General features: G+C 42.8%; 1 protein-coding gene across 16 annotated transcripts in view; it reads right to left on the reverse strand.

Annotated features, from left to right (window-relative positions):
• Window positions 1–23,211, reverse strand: part of srcin1a (SRC kinase signaling inhibitor 1a) — a 112,567-nt gene that overhangs the window by 42,947 nt on the left and 46,409 nt on the right. For 11 of the 16 annotated variants that reach the window (XM_055005373.1, XM_055005370.1, XM_055005374.1 and 8 more), the window contains exons 2-3: window positions 3,726–3,755; window positions 2,465–2,814 (exon numbers count right to left, since the gene is read on the reverse strand). In XM_055005373.1, the coding sequence (XP_054861348.1) occupies window positions 2,465–2,814; window positions 3,726–3,755 (380 nt within the window). Of the gene's footprint in view, window positions 1–1,060; window positions 1,403–2,464; window positions 2,815–3,725; window positions 3,756–23,211 lie in introns of those variants that run through there. The other 5 variants (XM_055005376.1, XM_035957112.2, XM_055005368.1 and 2 more) reach the window with 2 other exon arrangements.

Below are 23,211 nucleotides of genomic sequence, written 5' to 3' on the forward strand. Positions count from 1 at the left end.
CAAACGACAGCAGCTCAGGGGCAACATTGGTGCATCATAAATAATTGCTGCTCACTTGTTCCGACAACGTTAATGATTTTATTTTCCCCACAAAGCTAAATGACTCTGAGGGCTGGCTTTAATGGTGCAGAAGTGATTTGTGGTCTTGTGTGTCTGTCTCTGCCAGTGTTTCTCCGTTTGTTGCTTTAATGAGGCTTACTCAGTTCTCAGGTAAAGTAAACACATTCATCCTCCTCTGGTGTAACTGTTGCGCTGCTGACAGCTGCAGATATACTGAACTTGGACTTTGACTTGCAAATATTGCACCGTGAGCTTATTGCAATGTGTGTTCTGGCAATGGTCGCTGCAAATAAAGCGTGAATTCTGCGCAGAAATTACATTCAGCACCTTGTTCTGTGCTGTCAGTGGCTGTGACACCAACTCATTCAGCCATGATCCCACATGACAGACCTAACATTTTTAACTTCCTTTTTGGCTGCGAGCCTCAGGTCAACAGATTTACTGATGCATGTTTAAGGTGTAAGGGGGCTGAACGCATCGCTCAGTTAAAACACCCATCTATGCATTTACACACAGGCATGTGCGCTCGCTGGAGTTAGCCACAGAGCTCCAACAGAAGGACGTAGCCTCACAGAGTAGAGCACTGCATTACCTGACCTGCATTTAAAGCAGGCTGCACTCACTCCACCCCTCCTCCACCTCCGTCTCCTTCTCATGTCGTCATCCTCTCCGCACCCCCACACCTCCACCTCCCCCAATCTCAACCATTCTTACTCCAGTTTGGTGCCTTAACATCCTCAGCAGCCCTCGCTCCCTATTGTACAAAAACACACACACACGCACGTCAAATTAACGCTTACTCGCTCAGCTCACACTGACGTCCAGTCAGCCCTTCGTCTAGCCGGCTGAGCATATGCACGCCATCACCACAACAAACACAACAGGCGTGGAATCTAATCCCAGTTGGCACATTCTCATCCTCCTCCCTCCCTTCTTCCCACACACACACACAAACACACACCTCTCTACAACAGTCTCCAGCTCTTCAGTCCCATCTCACCTGCAGTGCACCTGCGCCTGTCCACCACTCCAGTCATCCCAAAGGCTGTCCGTCAGGTGCAGTGAATCCTCATCGCGATTTTGCCCGTCTCTCCCGCCCTCTGCTTCTCTTACCCACCTCCCTCTTCCTCACTCAATCTCTCTCTCCCTCTCTCTCTCTCTCTCTCTGTGTCTCGCTCTACAGTTGCACATGCGGCGGAAACTCTTTATTTAATTCATTACAACACCAGCCGATTAACTCCTTCGCAGATGGGTGCTCGGGTCCTGCTGGTGCTGGCTAATTGAGCAGCGGGCTGCTCTACTGGCTGCTGCGCTCCTCTCCAGCTCCTCGTTTGCTCCCCCCCTCCCTCCCCGCTTCCTCCCCGTCCACGCTCTGCAACATCCACGAGATGACAAGGAATCCTGGGCTCTGCTGCTTCCTCCCCCGTGAAGTGAAAATGCCCTGTCACTTCAGGATCTGTCCACTCTCTCCTGGCTGCTGCTGCTTAAGTCTTTATTTTTTCCTTCTTCCACCTGCCTGCCTTCCCCTCACTATCCCTCTATCCCTTCTGCCTTCATTATTGTACAATTCCTCCTTCTCTACACAACCTGACCTTTGCAATGCGATATCCCTGCTTGCCATATATGGGAGAGGTTGCCGTGGCAACTATGGACTCCACCTGTCTTTCACCCACCCTCTCTCATGCTCTCTCTCTCCCTCTCTTTCCTTTCATTCTGTCGGCTGATGTGCTTTTCTGTCACGTCATTACACTGAAATCCCCCCACTCTTTTTTAAACACAGCAGTGGTGCTCACAAAGAGGGATCGTTTGTCTACGGTACAGTTTGTACTTGTGTGTGTCACAGATAGAAGCGAGCCAGATTGCTGCGTGGAGGTTACGAAACTGGTCAAAGTATAAACGGCATTTGCAGGAGAAACAAATTGATTTAAAAAAAAAAAAAAAAACCACAAACAGCAGAGGAGGAAACAAGTGAACTGCATGTGTGCATTCAACATGTTTGTGCCTCAACAGCACCAGTCGAACCCCTCGATGTGAGATTCTGCAGGATCTGCCAGCAGAGCAATAAAGACAAGCTTTGGCTGTCACAGTTTAATGACGACCTGTAGTAACGTTTACAAAGACCACCCGACAGCCCTCTCTGTTCTATTTGCTGTCTCTGCTCTGATTTTAATGAGCACAATGGGAATCATTGTGCTGCTTTCATTCCAGATGTCATCGAATAAAAAGAAAACTTTTTGGTTGCTTGACAATACATGTGACTCCATGGGTCTTTGTGTGTCTATATATGATGTCATTTTTCTGTTGAAGTCAATACACTAAGAGCTTTGAAACACATGCAAAAGTCCCAGAATACCCCCAAAATGCCATACATATCTCCATGCATATATGATCAGTGATCAGATACCTGTTCTCGTGCAGACCGTTCTGATGTGCCCCTCATGCTGGCGTGGGAGGGCGAGGGCGACGGCGGGTTGTGGTGGGGGCTGTGGTGTGGATGCTGCAGCTGCTGTTGCTGCTGCTGGTACTTGCTCTTCAGGTGGTCCATGAAGGCGTCCCGCTTGCGTTCCATGTCAGCCTTGTGTAGGTTGGTCAGGGCCTCCAGGCTCTGGGCGGCGCTGACGGTGTGGCGGTGCTCCGACGTATGCACCAGGCCCACATTGGAGAAACGCCGGGCGCTGTTCCCCAGCGTCCGGTACTCCCGCGGATACTCCAAGTCATCCGTCGAGATCATGTGACTGCCACCACGCTCGGGATCTGAAGGGATGAGGACAGAGGAAGGGAAGGGGGGATAAAGGAAAGGAAGGAAAGGAAGAAAGGGTGGGAAGTGTGCGAGAAAGAATCAGCAGCCACACCAGCAAGCAGAAAGGTTTCAGGGTGGAGACGTACATACACACAGCAGGAACACATAGGTGGAAACAAATGAAGCAGAGAAGGAAAGTGGAAAAATAAGGCACAGAGGGGACAGCGAGAGAGAGAGAGAGAGTCATAGAGAGAGAGCGAGGGAGAGAGAGAAAAAGAAATGGGATGGGATGTTAGACTATTTGCCACCAGGACGGAGCAGTTCCTTGCAGAGTTATTGATTTCAAGTTCTGAAGGGAAGAAAAATGAGAAAAGTAAAACGCTTCTGCAATAGATCAAAGGCAGAGGCTCAAGCTAAATTTGTTTTGCTGGATATTCCATTATGATATGCCTGCTTGTCATCTTAAGTGGCTTTCATTGTTTTCTTGGAAACAGAGAAGAAGCAAAAACGAAAAATTTGGGTGACTTAAAGTCAAGCGGGAACATGAGGTCACACTTTTTTCATTTCTCTTCTTGTTGCTCCTCACCAACTGCTGTCCATCTGTTTGAGCTTTCTCTCCATCCCTTGACACCTTTTGACACTTTCTCTACACAGTCTCACTGTCTCTCCTGAAAGTTACTGATTCTGCTGTCCATTTTTAAGGAGGTGCATCACTCTGACAGCCCTTGGCCTTTTATCGGTACTCTAACTGACAGACAACACAGCCCAAGGTGGAAGGCACACAGGAAGGGAAGGGAGACAGCCGAAAGGAGACGGTATGGTTACACACACACACACACACACACACACACAAAAATGCGACTGGAATAACAAATGAATTTAAGGTGTGATAACAGAGCGGGGAGCCATTCGCCCGGTGAGTTACCTTGCTTAGGAAAACAGGCCCCGGCGTTGGCTAAAAGAGAAACATGCCAAGGGTTAATTTGTGTGTTTGTGCACAGATGTGCAAGCAAACACACCAGAACAGTGTCACATGACCATCAGAAAAGAGCTATCGAGAAATGATAGCGCTTTCTCTGAATTACAATTACTTAATGCATTATATATGCATTATAATGTATTCATAAGGGTTAACATATGGGGGAAATGGTTTGCTATGAATGCTAATAGTGTCTTACAATAACTTTCAGAATGGGGAATGACTATAATCATGCATTATTACACAGAAAATACACAGTGCTTCCTAAAACCACAACACATTTAATCGCATTACAGTATAATAGAAACTAGTATAAAATTCTGATTTTGAGCAGGTAGACAATCAATTCAGAGATGGATAATAAAACTAATATTGGTTAAACTAAAAGCATAAAAAGTGCTGAGGCTTAATAGGGTTGAATAAAGTGGACCATCTGTACATTAAAATCTCATCAGCAGCATTAGGATGAGCTGAGCGAGGGAGCAGCAGAGGGAGCCTCCTCGGGGCAGAAGCAACAAATGGACTGTTAATGAACGCAGCAACGAGGAGGAAGTCGGCCAGAAGGAGGCTGCAACGTTCTCCGGTGGACAGACCTCAACACAGAGGAGGGCTGTTAAGGTCAGAAGGTCTGTGATCATTCTGACGCAGCTGCAATCAAACTGTGCGCTCCTTGTGAACCCATTTCTCCCTCCATTCATTCTCGCAGAGATATCGCACTAAGGCGTGATCAGCTGTTTCAGCACCCTGCCCTTACATCACTCACATTATGAAGTGCTGATAAACTGACCAGGGGTGAGGCAAAATGGACTGACCTCCTGGCTAATAGCATTAGCATTGAGCTCTCCACTGTGCACCAAAGCCTCCAGCCTTATTCATCTGCCCCCCCACTCTCAACTTCCCAGACCTCTGGTTTACACTTCATTAGACTGCAGCTTATTGTACATCAGCTAACAAGGACCTGACTCAAGGGCCCCATTACAATGGCTGGCAAAGCTGGGTCTATGTACTACGGCTTACTGTTGTCACTAAGCATGCATGATGACAGTGAAAAGCTGAGGAGGCTATGCTGCCTATAGACACACATAAAGCTGAAAAGAGAATGAAACAAGTTATAGCCCTTTACAAAAGAGCTGGAAGATATTGGCAAAACCCAAATCAAACATTAAACGTAATTAAACAATAGTGGTCGACTACTACAGCATCATCTACCGAGGCCTTATTAACTATTTATTCAAATAAAACATTTAAATCACTGTGCAACTGTTTCTAATGATCAGAACAAGCTGTATTTTGCTGATGTTGAGTAACGAAAGTCTCCAGTATGATATCTTGCAGAACAGCTTTTTTTTTCACAACAACTATATTTGAATTCCTAGAAGATTTCTTCCTAGAAATCAGGCTGGAAAAGTGGGGCATGTCTTAAAACGTCCACTTTCATCAGAGACTAGATGATTACGTGTTAACAGCATCAGATATTGTTCTCGAATAGTAGGGGTACCAGTGGAGATTTTCTGCCGAAAGTGTTCCATTATGGCCTTTAAAGTAGCTTTAAAGTTGTTTGGTCAGATTTTCAAGTCCCATTATTGGGAATTTTTTAGACTAAGTCAGCTCAAAATGTGTTTTGTTACCCTTATTTAACCCACAGGACTTTCTGTTGGCTTGTTTGTGGCAGAGAAGCAACAAGATGGGGCTATTTTCCCCAAAACAAATGTTGGATAATCTGGAAACCTCATAAGCTGATCTGTACTTTGAGTCAATGTAGTATGTGGCTGTGTAACATCTGTTTTTAGTAAGATCTAGCAGAATTTAAAAATGCTAAATGGGTTAACGGCTTCCACATAACACCCAAAATGAATGAACTCGGTTGCATTTTTTGTAACATTGAATTTGGAATCTAACCCAAAAACTTTCAAAACACCAGTTGGTGGGTAGATTTTGCAAAGCTGCACACAAACGCAGCAGGAGTAGAAGTCGTGTGGGCAGGAGAGTAAGAATAGAAAATGGGAACAGGCTATTCATCTTTACTTTTGTCATTCACAGCCAATGTATTTCCACATAAGCCGGCAGAGAATTTTCGTGACAGCCCAAACAAAGCCCACGCAATGGCAGCATCATTTAAACATACACAAAAAGAGCCCTGGTGGGGTGGGTTTGTAGGGGGAACACTTTATCACAAGAAACGAGCTGGGACCTGCAGCGGGCCAAACCGAAACTGCAAAGACTCAGAGCCTCCAGGAAAAAGGTGCAGCATGTTGGTCAGCTAAATAATACAGGACTTGAATGACTACGTGACCCTGCAATCAGAGGCGATAAGATCTGTGAGTCCAGCCAATGAGGCCTCGGCTGCAATGCCAAGATAGAGGGCGCAGTCAAGAGCATTAACCTGCCTCAATAAAAAGACCCTGCTGCGGTGGGCACCGAGAGATAAGACAAGACAAGCGGGAGGAGAAATTACCCTTCTTGGAGAAAAAGAAAAAACAACAAAAAAAGAACTTCTAACGACAAACACAGCCTGAATAAGCAATGCAATTTAACTTGGTTTTCTTTGGTTTTATGCAAAATACATGCAGCCTGAAACCTCTATCTATCAGTGAAGACTGAACATAAAGCATAAAAAAAGATGACAAATAGATTTTTTTTTATTTATGGTCTCATATATTGTAATTAGAGCCACTTTTTTCTCACAACTATTACAATTTGTCTTCACGAAGACACACTCTCACCACCTTCACTGGGTTATTTACGTATGTCGGGGAATTTTCAGTTTGTATCATGAGGCATTTGCCAACCCACCCACAACTACAGCTATCAACAAACACGCACACATATAACACTATTCTGTATCACAACAGCCAAATCCTGCACCAAATACTTTTAAAATGATTTTTTTTTTTCAAGCCACCCGCTGAACTGGACTCTCAACTCAGGAAGAGAAGTTGCTACTCATCATATGCATAGACATATGGTATGGAGAATCGGGGAAAAGTGGTTTGGTTGTGCTTTGACGGAAGAGGAAGAGGAAAAGCAGTACAGCTTTATATTTTGAGGGTGTTAAACAAGTGGGTCAGAGGCAGTGGAGGGTGTATGAGAGGATTTAAGTCTCACAGAATGATAAGAAAGCTACAGACTGCAGACAAACAGCACCGGGGATAGCTAAATCTAATTTCACAGGTACCAACATCAAACATTCGGAGTCTCCACCTATTGTCAGCTGCAGTTTGAGGCTAGTATTATTTGGGAAGATGCAAATATTTTCTTGACATAAAAAGGTATAATGTCTGGGGACACCATAGTGATAAAATATCTGCTATAATTTCAAAACTCTGACTTTAATACATCTGTCATTTATTAAAGAAAACTAATAAATATTTACATCAGAAAAGCTGGAATATGAGAATCTGGCTAGAGCAATTAATCAATTATCCACAAACTGATTTAGTGACTAACTCAATTAAGTTGAAATATTCATAAAAAAAAATATTGGAATATGAAAAAAAACCCACTGTGACAAAATGATTTCCCACATGTCAGAGATGTTGCTTTCAAGGTTTAATGTCTGTGAAATGTTATTTACATCCAGTATGTGTGCTATTCACGTGGCTCTCCACATATTGTCTGTCCTGCCACTCCAGCACACACAAGGTCTTCTTATGCTGTGATTTGAAAAGTCTCCACTTTAGACTGTCAGACAACTGGGAGCTGAAGTGGCAACAGTGAATACATAAACATGAGGCTAATAAATGGAAAAACATACCACCTGCTTAAAGAAGTCCCTGAAACCGGCTTTCTGCTCGCAACATCCCGTCAAGACAAATTTGAAACGTAATTGCACTTGAGAGGAGAGCAATAAATTGATCATCATTTTTATCCGACAAACTTAAACGGGTGTGCCGGAGCCTGTCAGCAAATTCCCGCGGAAAGATAATCTTTTTTGTGTATAGGTGTGAAATTGTTGTTATCTGCGTCTCACAGCTCACTTACAGTGGCTCGAATTAATCTTTTAAACTAATGTGGCAATATGCACTTCAGAACATGCAGTTTGTCTGTTCAAACACAGTTTATATTGTGCTTGTTTGCTAGAGCTAATATTTATCTCATTAAATCCTGCACTTATTCACAAAGAGATAGAAAATCATCACTTTTAACCTTTTTCATATCAAGTTGAATTCATCTAATTGCATTTCTTTTGTTTGTGCTATTAGCCTCATGCTTTCATTATGTTATAGTCTTTACTGTTTACATGTGCAATTAAATCAAGTGTTTAATTATCTCTCCCTCTAATTAGTCCTCTGTCCCCCTTTGTTTCTGTCAAATACAGTGTTTTTTGTAAAGGGAACATTCTCGGGATTACTAGCTTTGATTCTCTGATGTTGAATTGCATTATTAAAGGGAGCTCTTTAAAAAGTTTCTGTGACAGTACAGTGTCCTCCCCAGAAGCTCTGTTGTTATGCAGATGGCTGTGGAAGGCAAGTGGAGCTCTTCCCTCTGATACACAGCCTAATTTACTGCTAGCATGGCGAGGCTCCTTGTGGGACGCCGGCTGTGACAGCACAGGGGCAGATAGACCGGCTGAATATTAAACCACAGAAGAAATGAGGAAAGGAGTACAAAACACTGAGCAAGAAGTAGGTGAAAAACTGTAAATTTGGCTCTCCTTATTAAGGCTGCAGGCAAAAGGAAATAAGCCAAGCCTAAAGCTGTTGGCAATCTATACGCTCCGGCGGGAACAGTTAAAACAAATATCCAGGAGGAGAGACGGGCATGCTGGGATTAACCTTCTGAAAACCCACCAATCAGGCCTCTAAAAACCCTGCAGGTCACAACACAAGAAGGAGGGATGCAGTTCCACAAGTAGGCTATTAAACCTTGAAAAGACCGCTGCTGGCTCTATTATCCAAAGTCATAGAAGGAGACTTAGAAATCCTGTAAGGTTAACATGCTCTGTGATGCTGCTGCTACAAAGACTTCCCTGCTATATAATTACTAATCCTGCAAAAAGAGTGACTCCTGTCTGGCTGCGAGCTGTCACAGATATTAAAACTTACCATAGCTGATATTCTAAGGCAGAAATTTGGGTGTCATTGAACAGGCAGCAACAAATGAACCAAAAAGATTTTGAGCTTTTGTTTCCATCTCTCACTCATAGCTCATTTTTTCCCATTAGTTGCGCTTCCTGTACACTAAGAGCGATGAGATTTGGAGTGAAGAAATACAAAAATGGAAAAAAAAACCCGTAACCGAGCAGGTATGTACACTTCTGTTTTTTCTCTCCATTAAGGTAATCTCTGAAAGCTCAGAGGCACTGCTGTGCCAGGAGAGGAGAGTTAAAAGGGGTGAAATTGACAGCTGGGCAGTAAGAGCGAGCCATCAGGAGAAGGTCAGCCTGCATGTATGTGCTGCTGGACGTAATAACAGCCCGAGACAATTACAAGGCTCCACACAGACTCGTGCAAAACTGACACAGACAACTGCAATCTGTTGCTCTGCACGAGGTGACGGGAAACGCCCTCTTGATCATTAAAACATGTGCAACAACAAAGTGACACTCACACTCTTCATTCCACACATCGCTGTCTTCTGTCTTCCCTTTCTCCCCTCCACCTCCTGACTTTGTTTCCCCCCTGACAACACTATACCGTTGGAGGCAGCCAAGTTAAAATTGCAGCACTAACGTGGCTCCGGCAAAGCACCTGTTTTAAAACACAACGGCACACGCTGAGACAATTAGAGCATGCTGGAACATCTCTAGGGCCGCCCGGAACTGAAAACAACAAATGTGTGTGCACTCAACAGGAGGATAAATGCAGAAGATGATGTATAAGTGTGATAGGCAGAGAGGGAGAGAGGAGTGATAGGTGGTGGTAGGTAGCATAATGCACCTCTTTGTTTCACTTGTCATCCAGGTAAAAGCCGACTGTCTTTTGCTGGAGTAACAGCAGCGGAGCAGCAGGTGAGAGAGCTTCTTAATTACGGCCCGTCGTTGAAGCAGCTTCAGTCAGCACGCTGCTGCCACTGGGTACTCCAAGCATACCTCATTACATCAGCTACGTTTGCCTCGCCGGAGAGGCCGCTGCTACCTTCAATAACATGCCAGATAGAGACAAGCGGACGTAATAGAGTTAAGAGATGGAAAATGGGATGTTTGCAGAGCATCGAGGCTCCATGCCTGCCTGCACACGGAGATACTTTAAAGATGTTTGCACCTCCTCTGACAGCCCGGACTTCGGATCTCCACAGGGCACGATGCTGACCGGTAAACACAGGTGGAAGGTGCATGGGTCAAACATCTAAACAGCACTACAGGGAGAGGGTTGCAACACAAAACATCTCGATAGGGTTTAAGTCAGGTGACTGTGGAGGCCAGGTCATCTGATGCAGCACTCCATCTCTCTCCTTCTTGGTCAAATAGTCCTTCCACAGCCTGGAGGTGTGTTTGGGGTCATTATCTTGTTGAAAAATAAATGATGGTCCAACTAAACGCAAACTGGATGAGATGGCATGTCACTGCAGGATGCTGTGGTAGCCATGCTTGTTTAGTATGAATTAAATTTTGAATAAATCCCCAACAGTGTCACCAGCAAAGCACCCCACACCATCACACCTCCTCCTCCATGCTTCAAGGTGGGAACCATGCATGTAGACAACATCCATTCACCTTTTCTGCGTTGCAAAAAGACAGCAGGTGGAGGGTTAGGAATTTGAACTCATCAGACCAAAGCACAGATTTTCACTGGTCTAATGTCCATTCCTTGTGTTTCTTGGCCCAAACAAATCTATTCTGCTTGTTGCTTTTCCTTAGTAGTGGTTTCTTAGCAGCTATTTGACCATAAAGGCCTGATTGGTTCAGTCTCCTCTGAACAGTTGATGTAGAGATGTGTCTGCTATTAGAACTCTGTGTAGCATTTATCTGGACTCTAATCTGAGGTGCTGTTAACTTGCTATTTCTGAGACTGGTGACTCGGATGAACTTATCCTCAGCAGCAGAGGTGACTCCTGGTCTTTCTTTTCCTTGGGCGGTCCTCATGTGAGTGACTGCACTTGGGGATACATTCAAATTATTGGCAATTTTCCAGACCAACTGACCTTCAGTTCTTAAAGTAATGATGGACTGTCATTTCTCTTTACATAGCTGATTGGTTCTTGCCATAATATGGATTCTAACAGTTGTCAAATAGGGCTGTCAACTGTGTACCAACCTCAGTACTGCACAACACAACTGACGGTCCCAAACCTATTAATAAGTGAAGAAAATCCACAAATTAATTTTGACAAGGCACATCTGTGAAGTGGAAACCATTTCATGTGACTACCTCATGAAGCTCATGGAGAGAATGCCAAGAGTTTGCAACGTAGTAATCAAAGCAAAGGGTGGCTACTTTGAGGAATCTAAAATCTAAAATATATATGGAGTTATTTCAAAATTATTTGTTTGCTACAAAATTCCATGTGTTCATTCATAGTTTTGATGTTTTCAGTATGTATCTATAATGTAGAAAGTAGCAAAAGTAAAGAAAAAACGAGAATGAGAAGGTGCGTCCTTGACTGGTATTATATATAGTATAGTGGAATAAACAAAGCCTCAAGGCAAAATTCTCTGCCTTAAAGCTTCATACTTTACTCGAGGAATCATTTCAGTCCTAATTTGATGCAACAGAAATCAAGCACAACAAAATGCATTCAGAGCCAGTCTCTTCACTGAATGTGCCACACTTGGCAACCTTTAACATGACCAAAATGTCAGAAAAAATATTGCTAAGATTGAAAGCTACAGATTAAAACTGAAATTGGTGATGAAACAGGTGCTGTTATGGAGACAACTGGCGTTTAGGGTTTTGACATCTTCTCGATCACACTAAAATAAAATAGGAACATTGCACATGCTGAGTATGAATGAGCCTCCGGAATCATTACAGCATCTCAACAAGGCTGTTGCTGCCCCTTTACAGGCCATTGTAATAAGCTTGGCCCTTTGCCACAGCTATGTACACACACCAACACACACGTAAAAATTCACACAGTAGAATTTGGCACAGACTGGAAGGTGGTGTGTATGTGCAGATCAGTCACTGAAGTATCTGCATGCTATAAATGACCATCCATTATTATCATTATTGGTAATCTGAAACAGTATTGATCCATGCTGGAAATGTCGCTCCCTGCCTGATCCGGCACACATGAGGATCAGAGTACAGTGTCAGTAACTCAAGAGCATCTGCTGCTGGTAAGTTATTGTCCCGACATGAGCAGCTCTAACAGTTTCTCTAATTTAAGACCCTTCAACCTCCATAACAGCATCGCCTTGTTGCCTGCAGTGTTAGCGTATTAGTGAAACCACAGTGGAGCTCCTGTATGCAGAGTGAAATGAAGCAAAACTGCAGAAGCAACAACAGGAGGGCAAACCGTGCAGACCACATCTGGCTAGACAGATGAGATGCTGTGTTTACTTTTCTCTGTCTTATTTCTGCGATTTCGGCTCAACAAACCCCAACCTGGATTTTATGTTGTTTCGTCACGCATTTCCTCAATATTCACATTACAACACAAAGCGATATCCAGCCAAAAAAACACAAACGACAGCAAACACCCAGATATCTATCAGTAAATATTTCTTCTTCGCCATGAAAGAAGTGCCCAGTGTGCTTTCATGCTAATCTCAATAGATTCAGCAGAGCAGCAAGATGCAGAGCACTGCCGAGCCAGTGAGCCAAGTAATGAAAGCAGCAGCGAAAACAAAGCAGCATAAAAGACAGATTTTGCAGTTGGGGAACAACGTCACCTGTGGTACCATCCAACTGGCTTTTCTTGTTTCCACAAAATGAATTCATTGAACTCTGACAACCACAGACTCCACTGCATATTAAAATACTAAATATAGACTTTCTTTTAGGTGCTTAACACAAGGAGCTTGTTTTCCATCACCACTTAGATTAGAAATCACTAAATACAGTAGCCTAATAAATGACACTGTAAATTACATTCACAGCAGCTTCGCAACAGTCTCGTCATTATTAATATCAACATATTAATTCACTCTGACTCAACAAAACACACAAAAACACCCAAGAAGCCGCTGTTTATTATCATAAAATTCTAATTATTACTACAGATGAAGAAACAAGTTAATGTGCTTTTAGGATGAATTCAGGAGAGAGAGAGAGAGAGAGAGAGAGAGAGAGAGAGAGAGAGGGAGGCAGCAGCAAAGCAAGGATGGAAAAGCCAGACTTTCCTGAGGAGTTGAACGTGACGTTTTATCATGCAAACAGGTCAACTCTGGCTGCAGCAAGTGGAGGAAAAAGCACTTGTGTAGCCAGGATCTGCCAGTTGTCCTTTTACCTTTGCTCACATTAATACATATCTTCCACACATGAACCACATGGAAAGCAGTGAAAGAACAGTGTGCATACTCAAAGCACTGTAGCTACTGTACCTCAACACCACACTTGAAAGACAGAGGGAGCCACAGTAGATCAAAAATTTAAAAAAAGCAGCTAAATCTCAGGCAGAGGTCACTGCTGTGACGGCTGCCAAGGACTCTATACTAAATTGCTCAAGTCTAATAGGTCGTTATCTGTCCTGTAGGCCATGTTTTATTAACAATCCTTCACACACATACATCCAGAAATCCAGATTCACGCTGGCTAAAAATGCTGCAAAGCACCCACTAACTAAAACGTGACTGATGGGTGAAATTAAGCGGAGTAGCTTTAGCAGCAAGGAGAATCTGAGGATATAAGAGGAAGATTTAAGCAGGCTTCTCTAGCTGAGCTGATACACAGAGCGTCTGTATATTCATGAGATGAGCAGGGTTATTATGAAGGAGGGGGCAACACCAGAGAAGGCAGTAAGGCAGTTATAAACCTTTCAGCAATTGTGCTTCTGTGTGTCCCTGTGTTTCCGGCCTCGTTGTTATATTGTTTTTTTTACAGTGTTGAGCATAAAGTGTAATTAAAACTTCTTTAAAGGCTCATTTAATCTGTTGTCTATTAATAATGATTCAAATAGCTGATATACTCATGAGAATTACCACCCACAGAGCGTGGAAAACGCTTTTAGTTCAACATTTTAGTTGGCATACAGATTTTCAGCAATCGTTCTCTGTAATGATCTCAACTTCAGCGTTATTCCTTGTCTCCTGGATGTGAAAACGGGGTATTTTAAGAGTCCCAGAACTTGATAAAGTGATCTGGTCAGTGTGTTTTAGAGATCTTCTGCTCCTAAGCAGACAAAAAAATCAATTAATTCAGCTTTAAAGGAGAGCTCTGCCCGTGTAAAAAAATCTGGGGAATAGTACTTCCAAATGCCTGATGGGTATGAAGACAGCAAGTTTGAAAATGAAAAAAGTCTCTTCTCTTCTAGCAGCTTCAGACTACATCTCCTATTAGCATTAACTGTAACTTTAACACCTAAAATTTCTTACCTATTTGTATTTTTGTATTGATTTATTGAAATGCAATCAACTAACCAGTCAATTAATTTAAATCACTGTCAGTTTTTAGAATGAGCTTTCTGCAAAAGCAGAAAAACTGTCACAGAAACACCAAACAAAAATCCACACAGCTACTTGCTTATTTGGATTCATAAAGTAATGGAGTATTCTGTCACAAATAAGTTGAGCTAAATGTTTTCATCACAGATGCAAAAATCTTCACCAAATTCTGCAAAACCTTTTTTCTAAGTGCTGGTAAACATAGGTTTCATATAAATGAAATATTTAAGATGATCACCATTTGAAAGTCAGACAAAAATACTGCTTATGGATGTAAATTTCAATTTTCAGTTTTTTCAGTTATTTTAATGCAAACAGCAAACGAAATTGTATAGTAAAATGTCAGTTTTTCTTATGAAATCTGGGAAGCAATGAATGAAACATAATCATTATTAGAATGAGAAGTACAGGAGAGACTGTCTTGCTACTGTACTGACTGCAGGCTCATTAAGTTTACTCTGCACAGGTCAGAGAGTTTTCCTGTTTCTCTCCTCCATAGGCCAACATGCTGACAGCATCGGGCTGATTGCAAAAACACCCTTGTGCAGGTATGTCAACACTCTCTGCAGGAAACCCGAGGTGTCAAACTGAATGGAGCAGATTGAGAGATAGAACGGATCTTTAAAGATACTGCAGGAACCAACTTTCAAGTTCAGAAATGTTCTCCTATGGTGAAAAGCAGCAGGTACACAATGAGGAGAGTTGTAAAATAAATAAGACAGAACATGAAAAATCCAAGTGCAGGTTGGAGGTGTTGTTTTTTTTTTTTCCAGTATCTTATTTTGCTGCTGTGATCCAACAGGAGGGATACTTTAAATACATTCTAAGAGTAGAGTAAACTGTTATTTTTTATTATTGAATGAACTCCTATCGAATGACAGGTTCCATAACCAAAGAAACAAACAGTACCCCAGTAGAAATTCAAGGTAATTGCAAACATATCTACTCTTTTTTTCTTGTTGTTCTTGTATTTAATTAAACTCCTAAGCACCAAAATAATGCCCTTAACAAGATTATTATTATTCTAATATCATTTCAGTGGAGTGAAAGCCGAAACCCGATTTGTGCTGCTAAGATTGTGAGCCTAAGGTTCCCTAATGATCGTGTAATGATGTGTAATTTGCACTAAGTCTTGTCATTGCTGCTGGTTAAATGAAGGGATCTCAGCTGCTGGTGAGTGGAGCAGCACTGGTAAGGTTACTTCTCTTATAGGGCAAGATTACTGAGCTGGCTCCAACATGTAGTTTGTTGCAACCACTCCCAGCAGACCCGCTGCCAAGCCTCTTGTAGTATTAGCACAGTGCCATTCTCATTGCAGACAGAGCCAGCAGGCTACCCTAACAAGCACTCTCCCACAGGAACGCATCTGTTGTCAGATTAGTTAGGCCCTGGCCATGGGTTATCAATCAAAGTGGTGAATTACATCACACAGTGAAATTCATTCATCACTTACATCAGCTGACTAAATGATTTAACAGGGCAGATGCAGGCAGGAGCAGTGGAGAGGTGCTTAAAGAGAGCGGGGAATTTTAAAAACAGAATGAATTCAGCTCCAGAAGCAAATGTGGAAACAGTGAAACTGAGGAAATTAAGTTTTGAGCTCAAGTGTTGCTGAGACAAAAGCTTCCCTGGCACAGAGTTTGGCTGTGTTTCATTCAGCAACATTGCAATTTGCAAATGTCATTGGCCTTGATTTAATATTAAAGATCCCCTCAGATAAATATAATGTCAATATGATGTTTTTTATATTCTAGAGGGCATATCATGATTGAAAAATGCAGTGAACACAATGGTGTAGCAGTTCCACCTTAAAATGCAGTGTACTAATCACTTACTATGGAGGTTTCATACATAACAAAGGAACCAATCCTGTCAACTTTCAGGATCCTTCTTCAGAATCAGCTTCTGTTTTAAAAATGTATGGTTGAATTACTCTAATATTACTACTATTCAGAGTTGTAGGTGAGCTGGTGTGCTCGAGCTGTCCTGCCTAGAGAGGGATAGGTGCAGGTATGTACAAGCACTTAAAAGATCCATACATTCTGAAGGAAGCAACAGTGTAGAGCTGCTTGTAAGCCCAGTTAATGCAAGAAGGGCTTATTTTCATAAGAAAAACTTCTAAATATGTGATTCTGATAAACAGAAATAAGCTTTTAGGGATTATATAAATGACCAGAGTCTGCGTAGATTCTCAGTCATCCAGGTCATGGTGAATGAGGAAGAAGAATCAATCACAAAGAAGCAATTGGTGTGTTTGCTGCGTAAAACAAGTAGCCAGGCAACATATGATTAGCACTGAAAACTGTCGCACCAGCTAGCGGCCAACAAGGTCAAAGATGAGACAGCGAACGGCCTTCACAGTCTCGAGCAGCCAAAAGCAAAACATTCAGCTTTCGCCAGCCCTTCAGCAGAGTCATCCTCATCGCTGCAGTGTTTTTTCATTGGGTTCACACAATTAGTTCAACATGTCTTCTACCTCCAAGGCTGGACATGCACTGAAGTGCTGATGCTTTCCAAATCACGGAGAATAAGAGGAGCAATTTTCCTCTTCGACAGGAATTATCCTGACACTTTTATTGAAATACTAGTGCCAGAACTTTTTTTAAATAAGAAGAGCAAGAGGCAAAAAAAAAAAAAATTACCTCCAAGAAACTAAAAAGAGACAAAAAGGATCAATCAAAACAACTAGTCATTAGCCGAGACGAGTATGACAGCGGCTGTCACTGCAGATCAGTTGCCATAGCAACAGGTCAGCTGTTCCACAAAGCTGCTGTTAGCTAGCCTCTCCCCCGCTCCCTCACACACAAGAGCATATTCGTCCAACAAGCAAACAGTTAAAGGTTACACAAGCATTATGGGGAGAGACATAGCCGGTGACAGATGTGGCACAAGCAGGGCAGCGGAGATTACAAGTTGTCGAGACAACATGACCCACAGATTTGTGTTGTGATGCAGATCATCATGTGTCACAGTACAAACTGCTCTCCGTCAACTGGCATCAGAGGGAAGACAAATGGAAAATCAGAGGATAGGAGGTAGGAGGTGGATTCTCCCACAGCCCCCGCGCTGGAAATGGCTTTTACTTGAGAAGCCTCTGAAGCTGACTGAATCACATTTAGACTCCATTCTCTCATCTTCAAATCATGTTTCCAACTCGTTGTTAATAAAAAAAAAAAAAAAAACTTGATCTATGAGGACAGTTAGATCAGAAAAAATGCATTTTTGAAACACAAATACAAAGCCTCCATGTGCATTTGAAGTTAAAAACTGTGACACAGATCAGAGAGGAATTCCCATATCTAGTGTTCCAGTCTCTTTAGGAGGGTTGTCATGTCTGTTGTGATCCCAGTACGAGGGGAGATGAGCGGCACACAGCAGTCCCTAGTGGGGTGTTAGCGTAATTGCTTGTTTCACCAGTCCCAAGAGGATATCACACAGAGGGCTGAAGAGGAGCTCGACTTAACAGCGTAAAACAGAAGCTCCACCTTCTGTCTCAGATCTACCGTCATCCTCTGCTGCCTCCCTGTTCCTCTCCGTCACAAAGAACGGAGTGACAAAATGTCACAACTAGGCACAGTGAACTCTTCCTTTTCCTTTAAGCGTGTCGACTTCTGCTGCATCAGAAACCAGAAATATATTAGATCCGTGGCATTACTGAGAAAGATCCAGAATAAAAAGATTCGGTCCTGTATGTTTATGAGACTTTAGATGCTTGGCACAAACCCAAATGGCAAAAATGTTGTGTGATGAAACACAAAGCTAAAGGGCTCATGCGTACAGTTACTTTTAATAGACTACTGATCGAAACAGGCAGGTTTCTAAGACTTTGTTAGATCATTTTTATTTGATAATGTCCATTACAATATTGCTAGAAAACTGCAGTTTCTGGTAAAATGCCCGTCGTGCCTGAATTCTTCTTTGTTGTGGTAGATTTTATCTGCAGAGGGACAGAAGGCAAAATTCTGTGTTTGCAATGTGATGTAACAGGTTATGCTCATGTCTGCAACATCAACCAGGAGTGATTTATTTTGTGTTTTTGTCTGGGCACTTGTATGCGGAAAACTCAGAATTTCATGATCTTGGAGCTTCATTTTTCAAAAAAAAAAATTTCTTGAGAAATAGCATCAATGTATTCGTTGACTCTGAGGTGTACCCCGGTAACAGAATAGCTTGTTTAAAGGTCATCTGAAAGACATTTCCTGTATTAAATAATTGTATTCACTGCAGGTAGTGTTGCTTTTGATCATCTTAGCTTACTGTGATAATGGCATGATGCATTTTCTGCATCCTGCACCATTATTTCAAGTCGTGATTTTCGAGTAACTATGTCATTTAGCTGCTTGGATCCAGACCCAAATAAAATAAGATCCATTTGTGCATCGTGCTCGTTCATCTCGTCCTCAGTGTAGCACTGACTGGCATAGCTTACAATGATGGCCGTGCAGTAATACATGCCACATCATGTGAGCCTGTTTATCCATTCATCCCTCACACGTCCATTGATCTTTGTGCACATTTATCAAGAGTATTGGCTCATTCACCAGCTGCATAAAGCAACACTTCTTCCTGTCATGCCTTATTTCCTTCTCTGCGTCTTGTCTGCACCGGTGCTACATGTGTTTCGAGTGTCTCATTTTGGGTTTCGGTGTGCAGAGGGATGAATGGGTGGGGCAGCCGTGCAGATGGATGCGTGGGGTTCTGTTGTGATGCACCGTAGGTGAGCAGGGAAGAGCAGCCAGTTGGCACGAAAGAGGAGGAGGAGATGACGAGTTAGACGTTAACAAGCTGTCACTGCCAACACAACACAGCGCCCACTGCAAACAGCCAAAACAACAAAGACAACCCCCTCACACAGCCCGGTGTTACAAACAACCACCAAACAGACATGCAACTTTGTTCCAACTGCAAAAGGTGGAGGCACAAACTGCAGGTCAGGCTCAGACCAACTGAGGCGATGAAATAAAAATAAAACCAATGTCTGTATCAAAAGGAGATTTTTTTTTGCTGTAAATAGCAGTTTTAGTTGGGGAAAGTTGGAGAAAGAGCAGTAAAGTTTTATCCATCCCTTTTCTAAACTATCCTCAATGTCTCGGCTCTCTCCCAAATGGCTTACGCAGCAAGATGAGGATTAGCTAATGTCGCTACCGCCACTTCAAAAACACTTCAACTGCAGCAGTCGGAATCAATCAAACCAAAAGAGAAGCACTTCAAATGTTGCTTTTGGTTGCTGCGCTTTGTTTTTCAGTTGAAGTATCAAGAAATCAAAGAAGATATTTAACACAAACTTAAGAGAAAAGTCGTCAGAAGCATGTTTTCTTTTCCCATAATTAATAAATAATGTACAACTCAAAGCCTCTGATTTTTTTGATCCATAATGTCTCACACAGTATTCCTGCTTGTATATATTTACTCACTTCCTGTGGTGGATGATGGGATCAACAGCTGCAGAGTTTTGATGCAGATGCGCCAAAAAAATTCCCCAAAACTCAAAAGCACCAAGTAACATTTACTCAAGCTAAAGTGGCATTTATGATGAGTCCCGAGGGCAGTCGCATTGAATGTTGTCCTGCAATCTTTGGGCACCATGCTGCCAATCACTCCCACAGGAAAGCTGCCTCTCTGGACACTCAGGCTGATTATCACGCCTTAGAGGCTGACGCTCCTGTGAGGGCCTGCTTCTTCGATATATACAGCAGCTTTTAATATGAACAGAGACATCAAGAAATGGCTCTATTTTAGCAATTGTTCGTCCCCTTTTCTTCTTGCCACCTGCTGGCTGAAAGAAGGCCCAAATCTGACAATTGTTAAATGTTCTGCCCCAGAGCACTTGGCAAAGCAGCCCATGGCTAATCCAGTAAGCACTGGCACTGACTCACAACTAGCTGAGAGACAGAGGGGGAGATGGAGATTGACAGAGCGACAAAGGCAGCGAAAGAGAAAAGAGAGCGAGAGCAGCTAAGTATAGAGGTGGATGAAACTTGGAGAGGAGAAGATGACAATGGGAATATAGAGGCTGGCAGAAAGAGGTCGGCGAAGAGGAGGGGGAAATTGATGGTTTAAGGTGAGCGTTGAAAACCAGGTGTGGTCGAGTGGGCAGAAGTGGGCCACGATGAGGTGTGGACGAAAGAGAAACAGTATGAGAGGTTGGGAAAAAAGAATTCAAGAAAGAAATAGAGAAGTAGGCATCAGGGCCGGGGGCCAGAAGAGTGATGGGAGAAGAGGGAGCAGAGAGGTAGAGGCTGGGGTGTGCAAGGTGTCCTCCAAATCCATTTGTCACCCAGAGACTCATTAGTGTTTGTGAGTGGGCGTCTGGTTATAAATAGGCTTGGGAGCGCGTGTTTGACAGGAGGGAGTCTCGGATTTGACGGCAAGACATTAATCTCACCAGAAAACTCCCAGAAGACAGACGGAGAGACCAACAGACGCATCTCCCCAAAAACAAGCGAGCTATTTTATCAGCCAGCCGCTCCCATCAAAAGCCTCTCCCACCCTTTAGTCTGTTTGATTCTGTCCCTCAACACCACCACAGTGTAGCATTTTATCTCATGTAAATACACCAAATCCCTTTTCAAATAAGGCCGTCAGTCTGCGAGGAATGGAGACATTTAGTTAAAAAAAATACACATGCACTGCTTATATTTCACTACCTAACCACATTTTTTAAAAAACTGATCCATGGCATTTATCTTTCCTTTTGCTGAAAATGGCGTTTGCTCAGTAGGGCTACAAAAAAAAAAAAAAAAACTGCGGAAACTGAAGTAAAAACAACACAGCGGAAATCATATTGATTCCACTTTATCATTCAGCAAATATCAACTAAGTGAATCACTGATTTTTCTTCATGCACGCTGCACTTAATATTACCTGAAGGTAAAATCGTTGCACTGCCACAATTTCTTACTTCAACATGACGGACCGCAGTTAAATATTTAACCAAAGACTTGTCATTTCTTTCTGCGATTGCTGCGTTTTGGAGTTGTCTTGTCGACTTTAGTGAAGTGTATCCACACTTTGGAGCATTTAACTTAAAGACGTCATGTTCAGTCAGTCTCGTTAACAACTCTGTCAGTGACTTAGCGTTTGGATGTCAGCTGTTTATTTTCTTGGTAGATACCTGAAAGTAGGTAAGGAGTCAGGGCGACTGTGAATGAAAGAGTATTTTACTGACTTCTGATCATCAGTCTGATCCTAAATGAAACCGACTCTTACTCATACACATCTTCCAAAATGACCTTGATTTGTGTGAAGCTGTACAAAACACTTTTTTGCTTTCACATGGTAGATTTTAACTGCAGTTTTTCTAAAAGCACAGCCTTCCTCCATCCTGTCTTACCATCCCTGCTTCTTTTGGCTGTGTCTTCCCTTTTATTTCTCCAACTTCTGACTGTAGAGCTCTTCATGCTTCGCTTAATGCTTCTTTTTTTTTTTTTTTTTTTTTTCAGTATTTCCAGTTCCTGCTTTAAAAGCTTGTCAGTCACTCACGGCATGTTCTCCGGCTTCTTTGTCTCTGTTAGGTTCGCTCTGCTCTTGTATGCATCCCTTCCCTACAGTCCTTTAATTAGGAGAAAGAATCTAACCGCTCGCATCTCCAGCTGTCATCTGGTTACGCTGTGTGTCTGACCTGCTGTTTCCTCTCACCCTCTGGCCAGTTGGAGCAGATGTGTGCAACTGCTCCATTTTCTCCATCTGTAGATGGCGCCTCTAGCTACAGCACTGCCCTCGTGTCAACCCCCTACTACCACTACCGCTAACTTCCGCCACGCACACACAAACTTATTCCAAGCCCTACAAATCCACTCTGCCTGATCCTCCACACAGATCCTCGAAAAACCTATTTCTGTCCCCCTTGGTAACCTCAGTGCCTTTGGCCCTGCTAGACTGTGGATCATGAGGACATAAAAGTGCAGCTGAGCCTGAGGAGCGAATAAAGGAAGCTCAGAGCCGTGGCTCAATCATGACCCGAAGACATCTGCTAACACCCGAATAACTGTGTGACAAATAATTTACGAACAAATTTAATCGTCGATTAGCGGGTGACATCTTGGCGTACGATGTTCATGCTGCCTCTGAGTGCTCCGGCATGACGGCATCGCTGCTTACTGGACTGAAATGTGTCACTAAGCGATGTAAGTGGCTGTCCGATGTAATTATATAAAAGCATGGACCGCTTTCTTACAGTCTGGGGACTGCAAGTGGAAGGTCACTGCAGCTCGGGATGACTGGAGAATCACTGGATGAATCGAAAACCAGGGTTTAAAACAGCGTATTGCAGGTCCAGCTCTCTTCCAGGCCTAAGGTGGCTCCTCACCGGTCCTCGGAATCAGGAAAGATGATGAAAAACCAATGAAAAATGATCATTACATGTTTCTTAAACTGCAGTTTAGCTGGAAAGTTGACCAGCAATATCTCAGCCAACAAGTTTAGCCAGGCGTGGAATTGACAAATGGTTGCCAAAGAACACCTCGTCCTTGATAAGTTATCAAAGAAGCTACAGGACTTTAATGCTGCCATTAGCCTGCCATTGGCCTGCACTGGTTTCCAAACCAAAAGGCCAATCAATTAAAGGTTTACCAGACCTGCTTGTCTCTTTACCTGCTTTCTCTGTGTGCCTGCTATTTAAGGTGTGCATGAGAAAGTACTGTGTGCATGTTGTTTGGTTCAACAATTTTTTAACATGACACAATTAAGCTAGTAGATTGCTGTAATGCACCAATTTACAACAACTCATGCATGCCTAAAACAACCTCCAGCTAAATTCACAATCCAAATCAGTATTTTTAGACAAAAAGTATAGAATTTTCCATGCATTTAAGTGCCTGCTGCAGAAATAATTATGCTATCTGCAACCATTATTATACCAACTTGACCAGTAAGGCTGCAAGTGAAGTTGCTAATGATCGTTAGCAGTGAAAACAATGCCGCGTTGACCTGAAAAACGTATGAAAA

Source organism: Amphiprion ocellaris, chromosome 19, assembly GCF_022539595.1.
Source record: "Amphiprion ocellaris isolate individual 3 ecotype Okinawa chromosome 19, ASM2253959v1, whole genome shotgun sequence".
Lineage (NCBI taxonomy): Eukaryota > Metazoa > Chordata > Actinopteri > Pomacentridae > Amphiprion > Amphiprion ocellaris.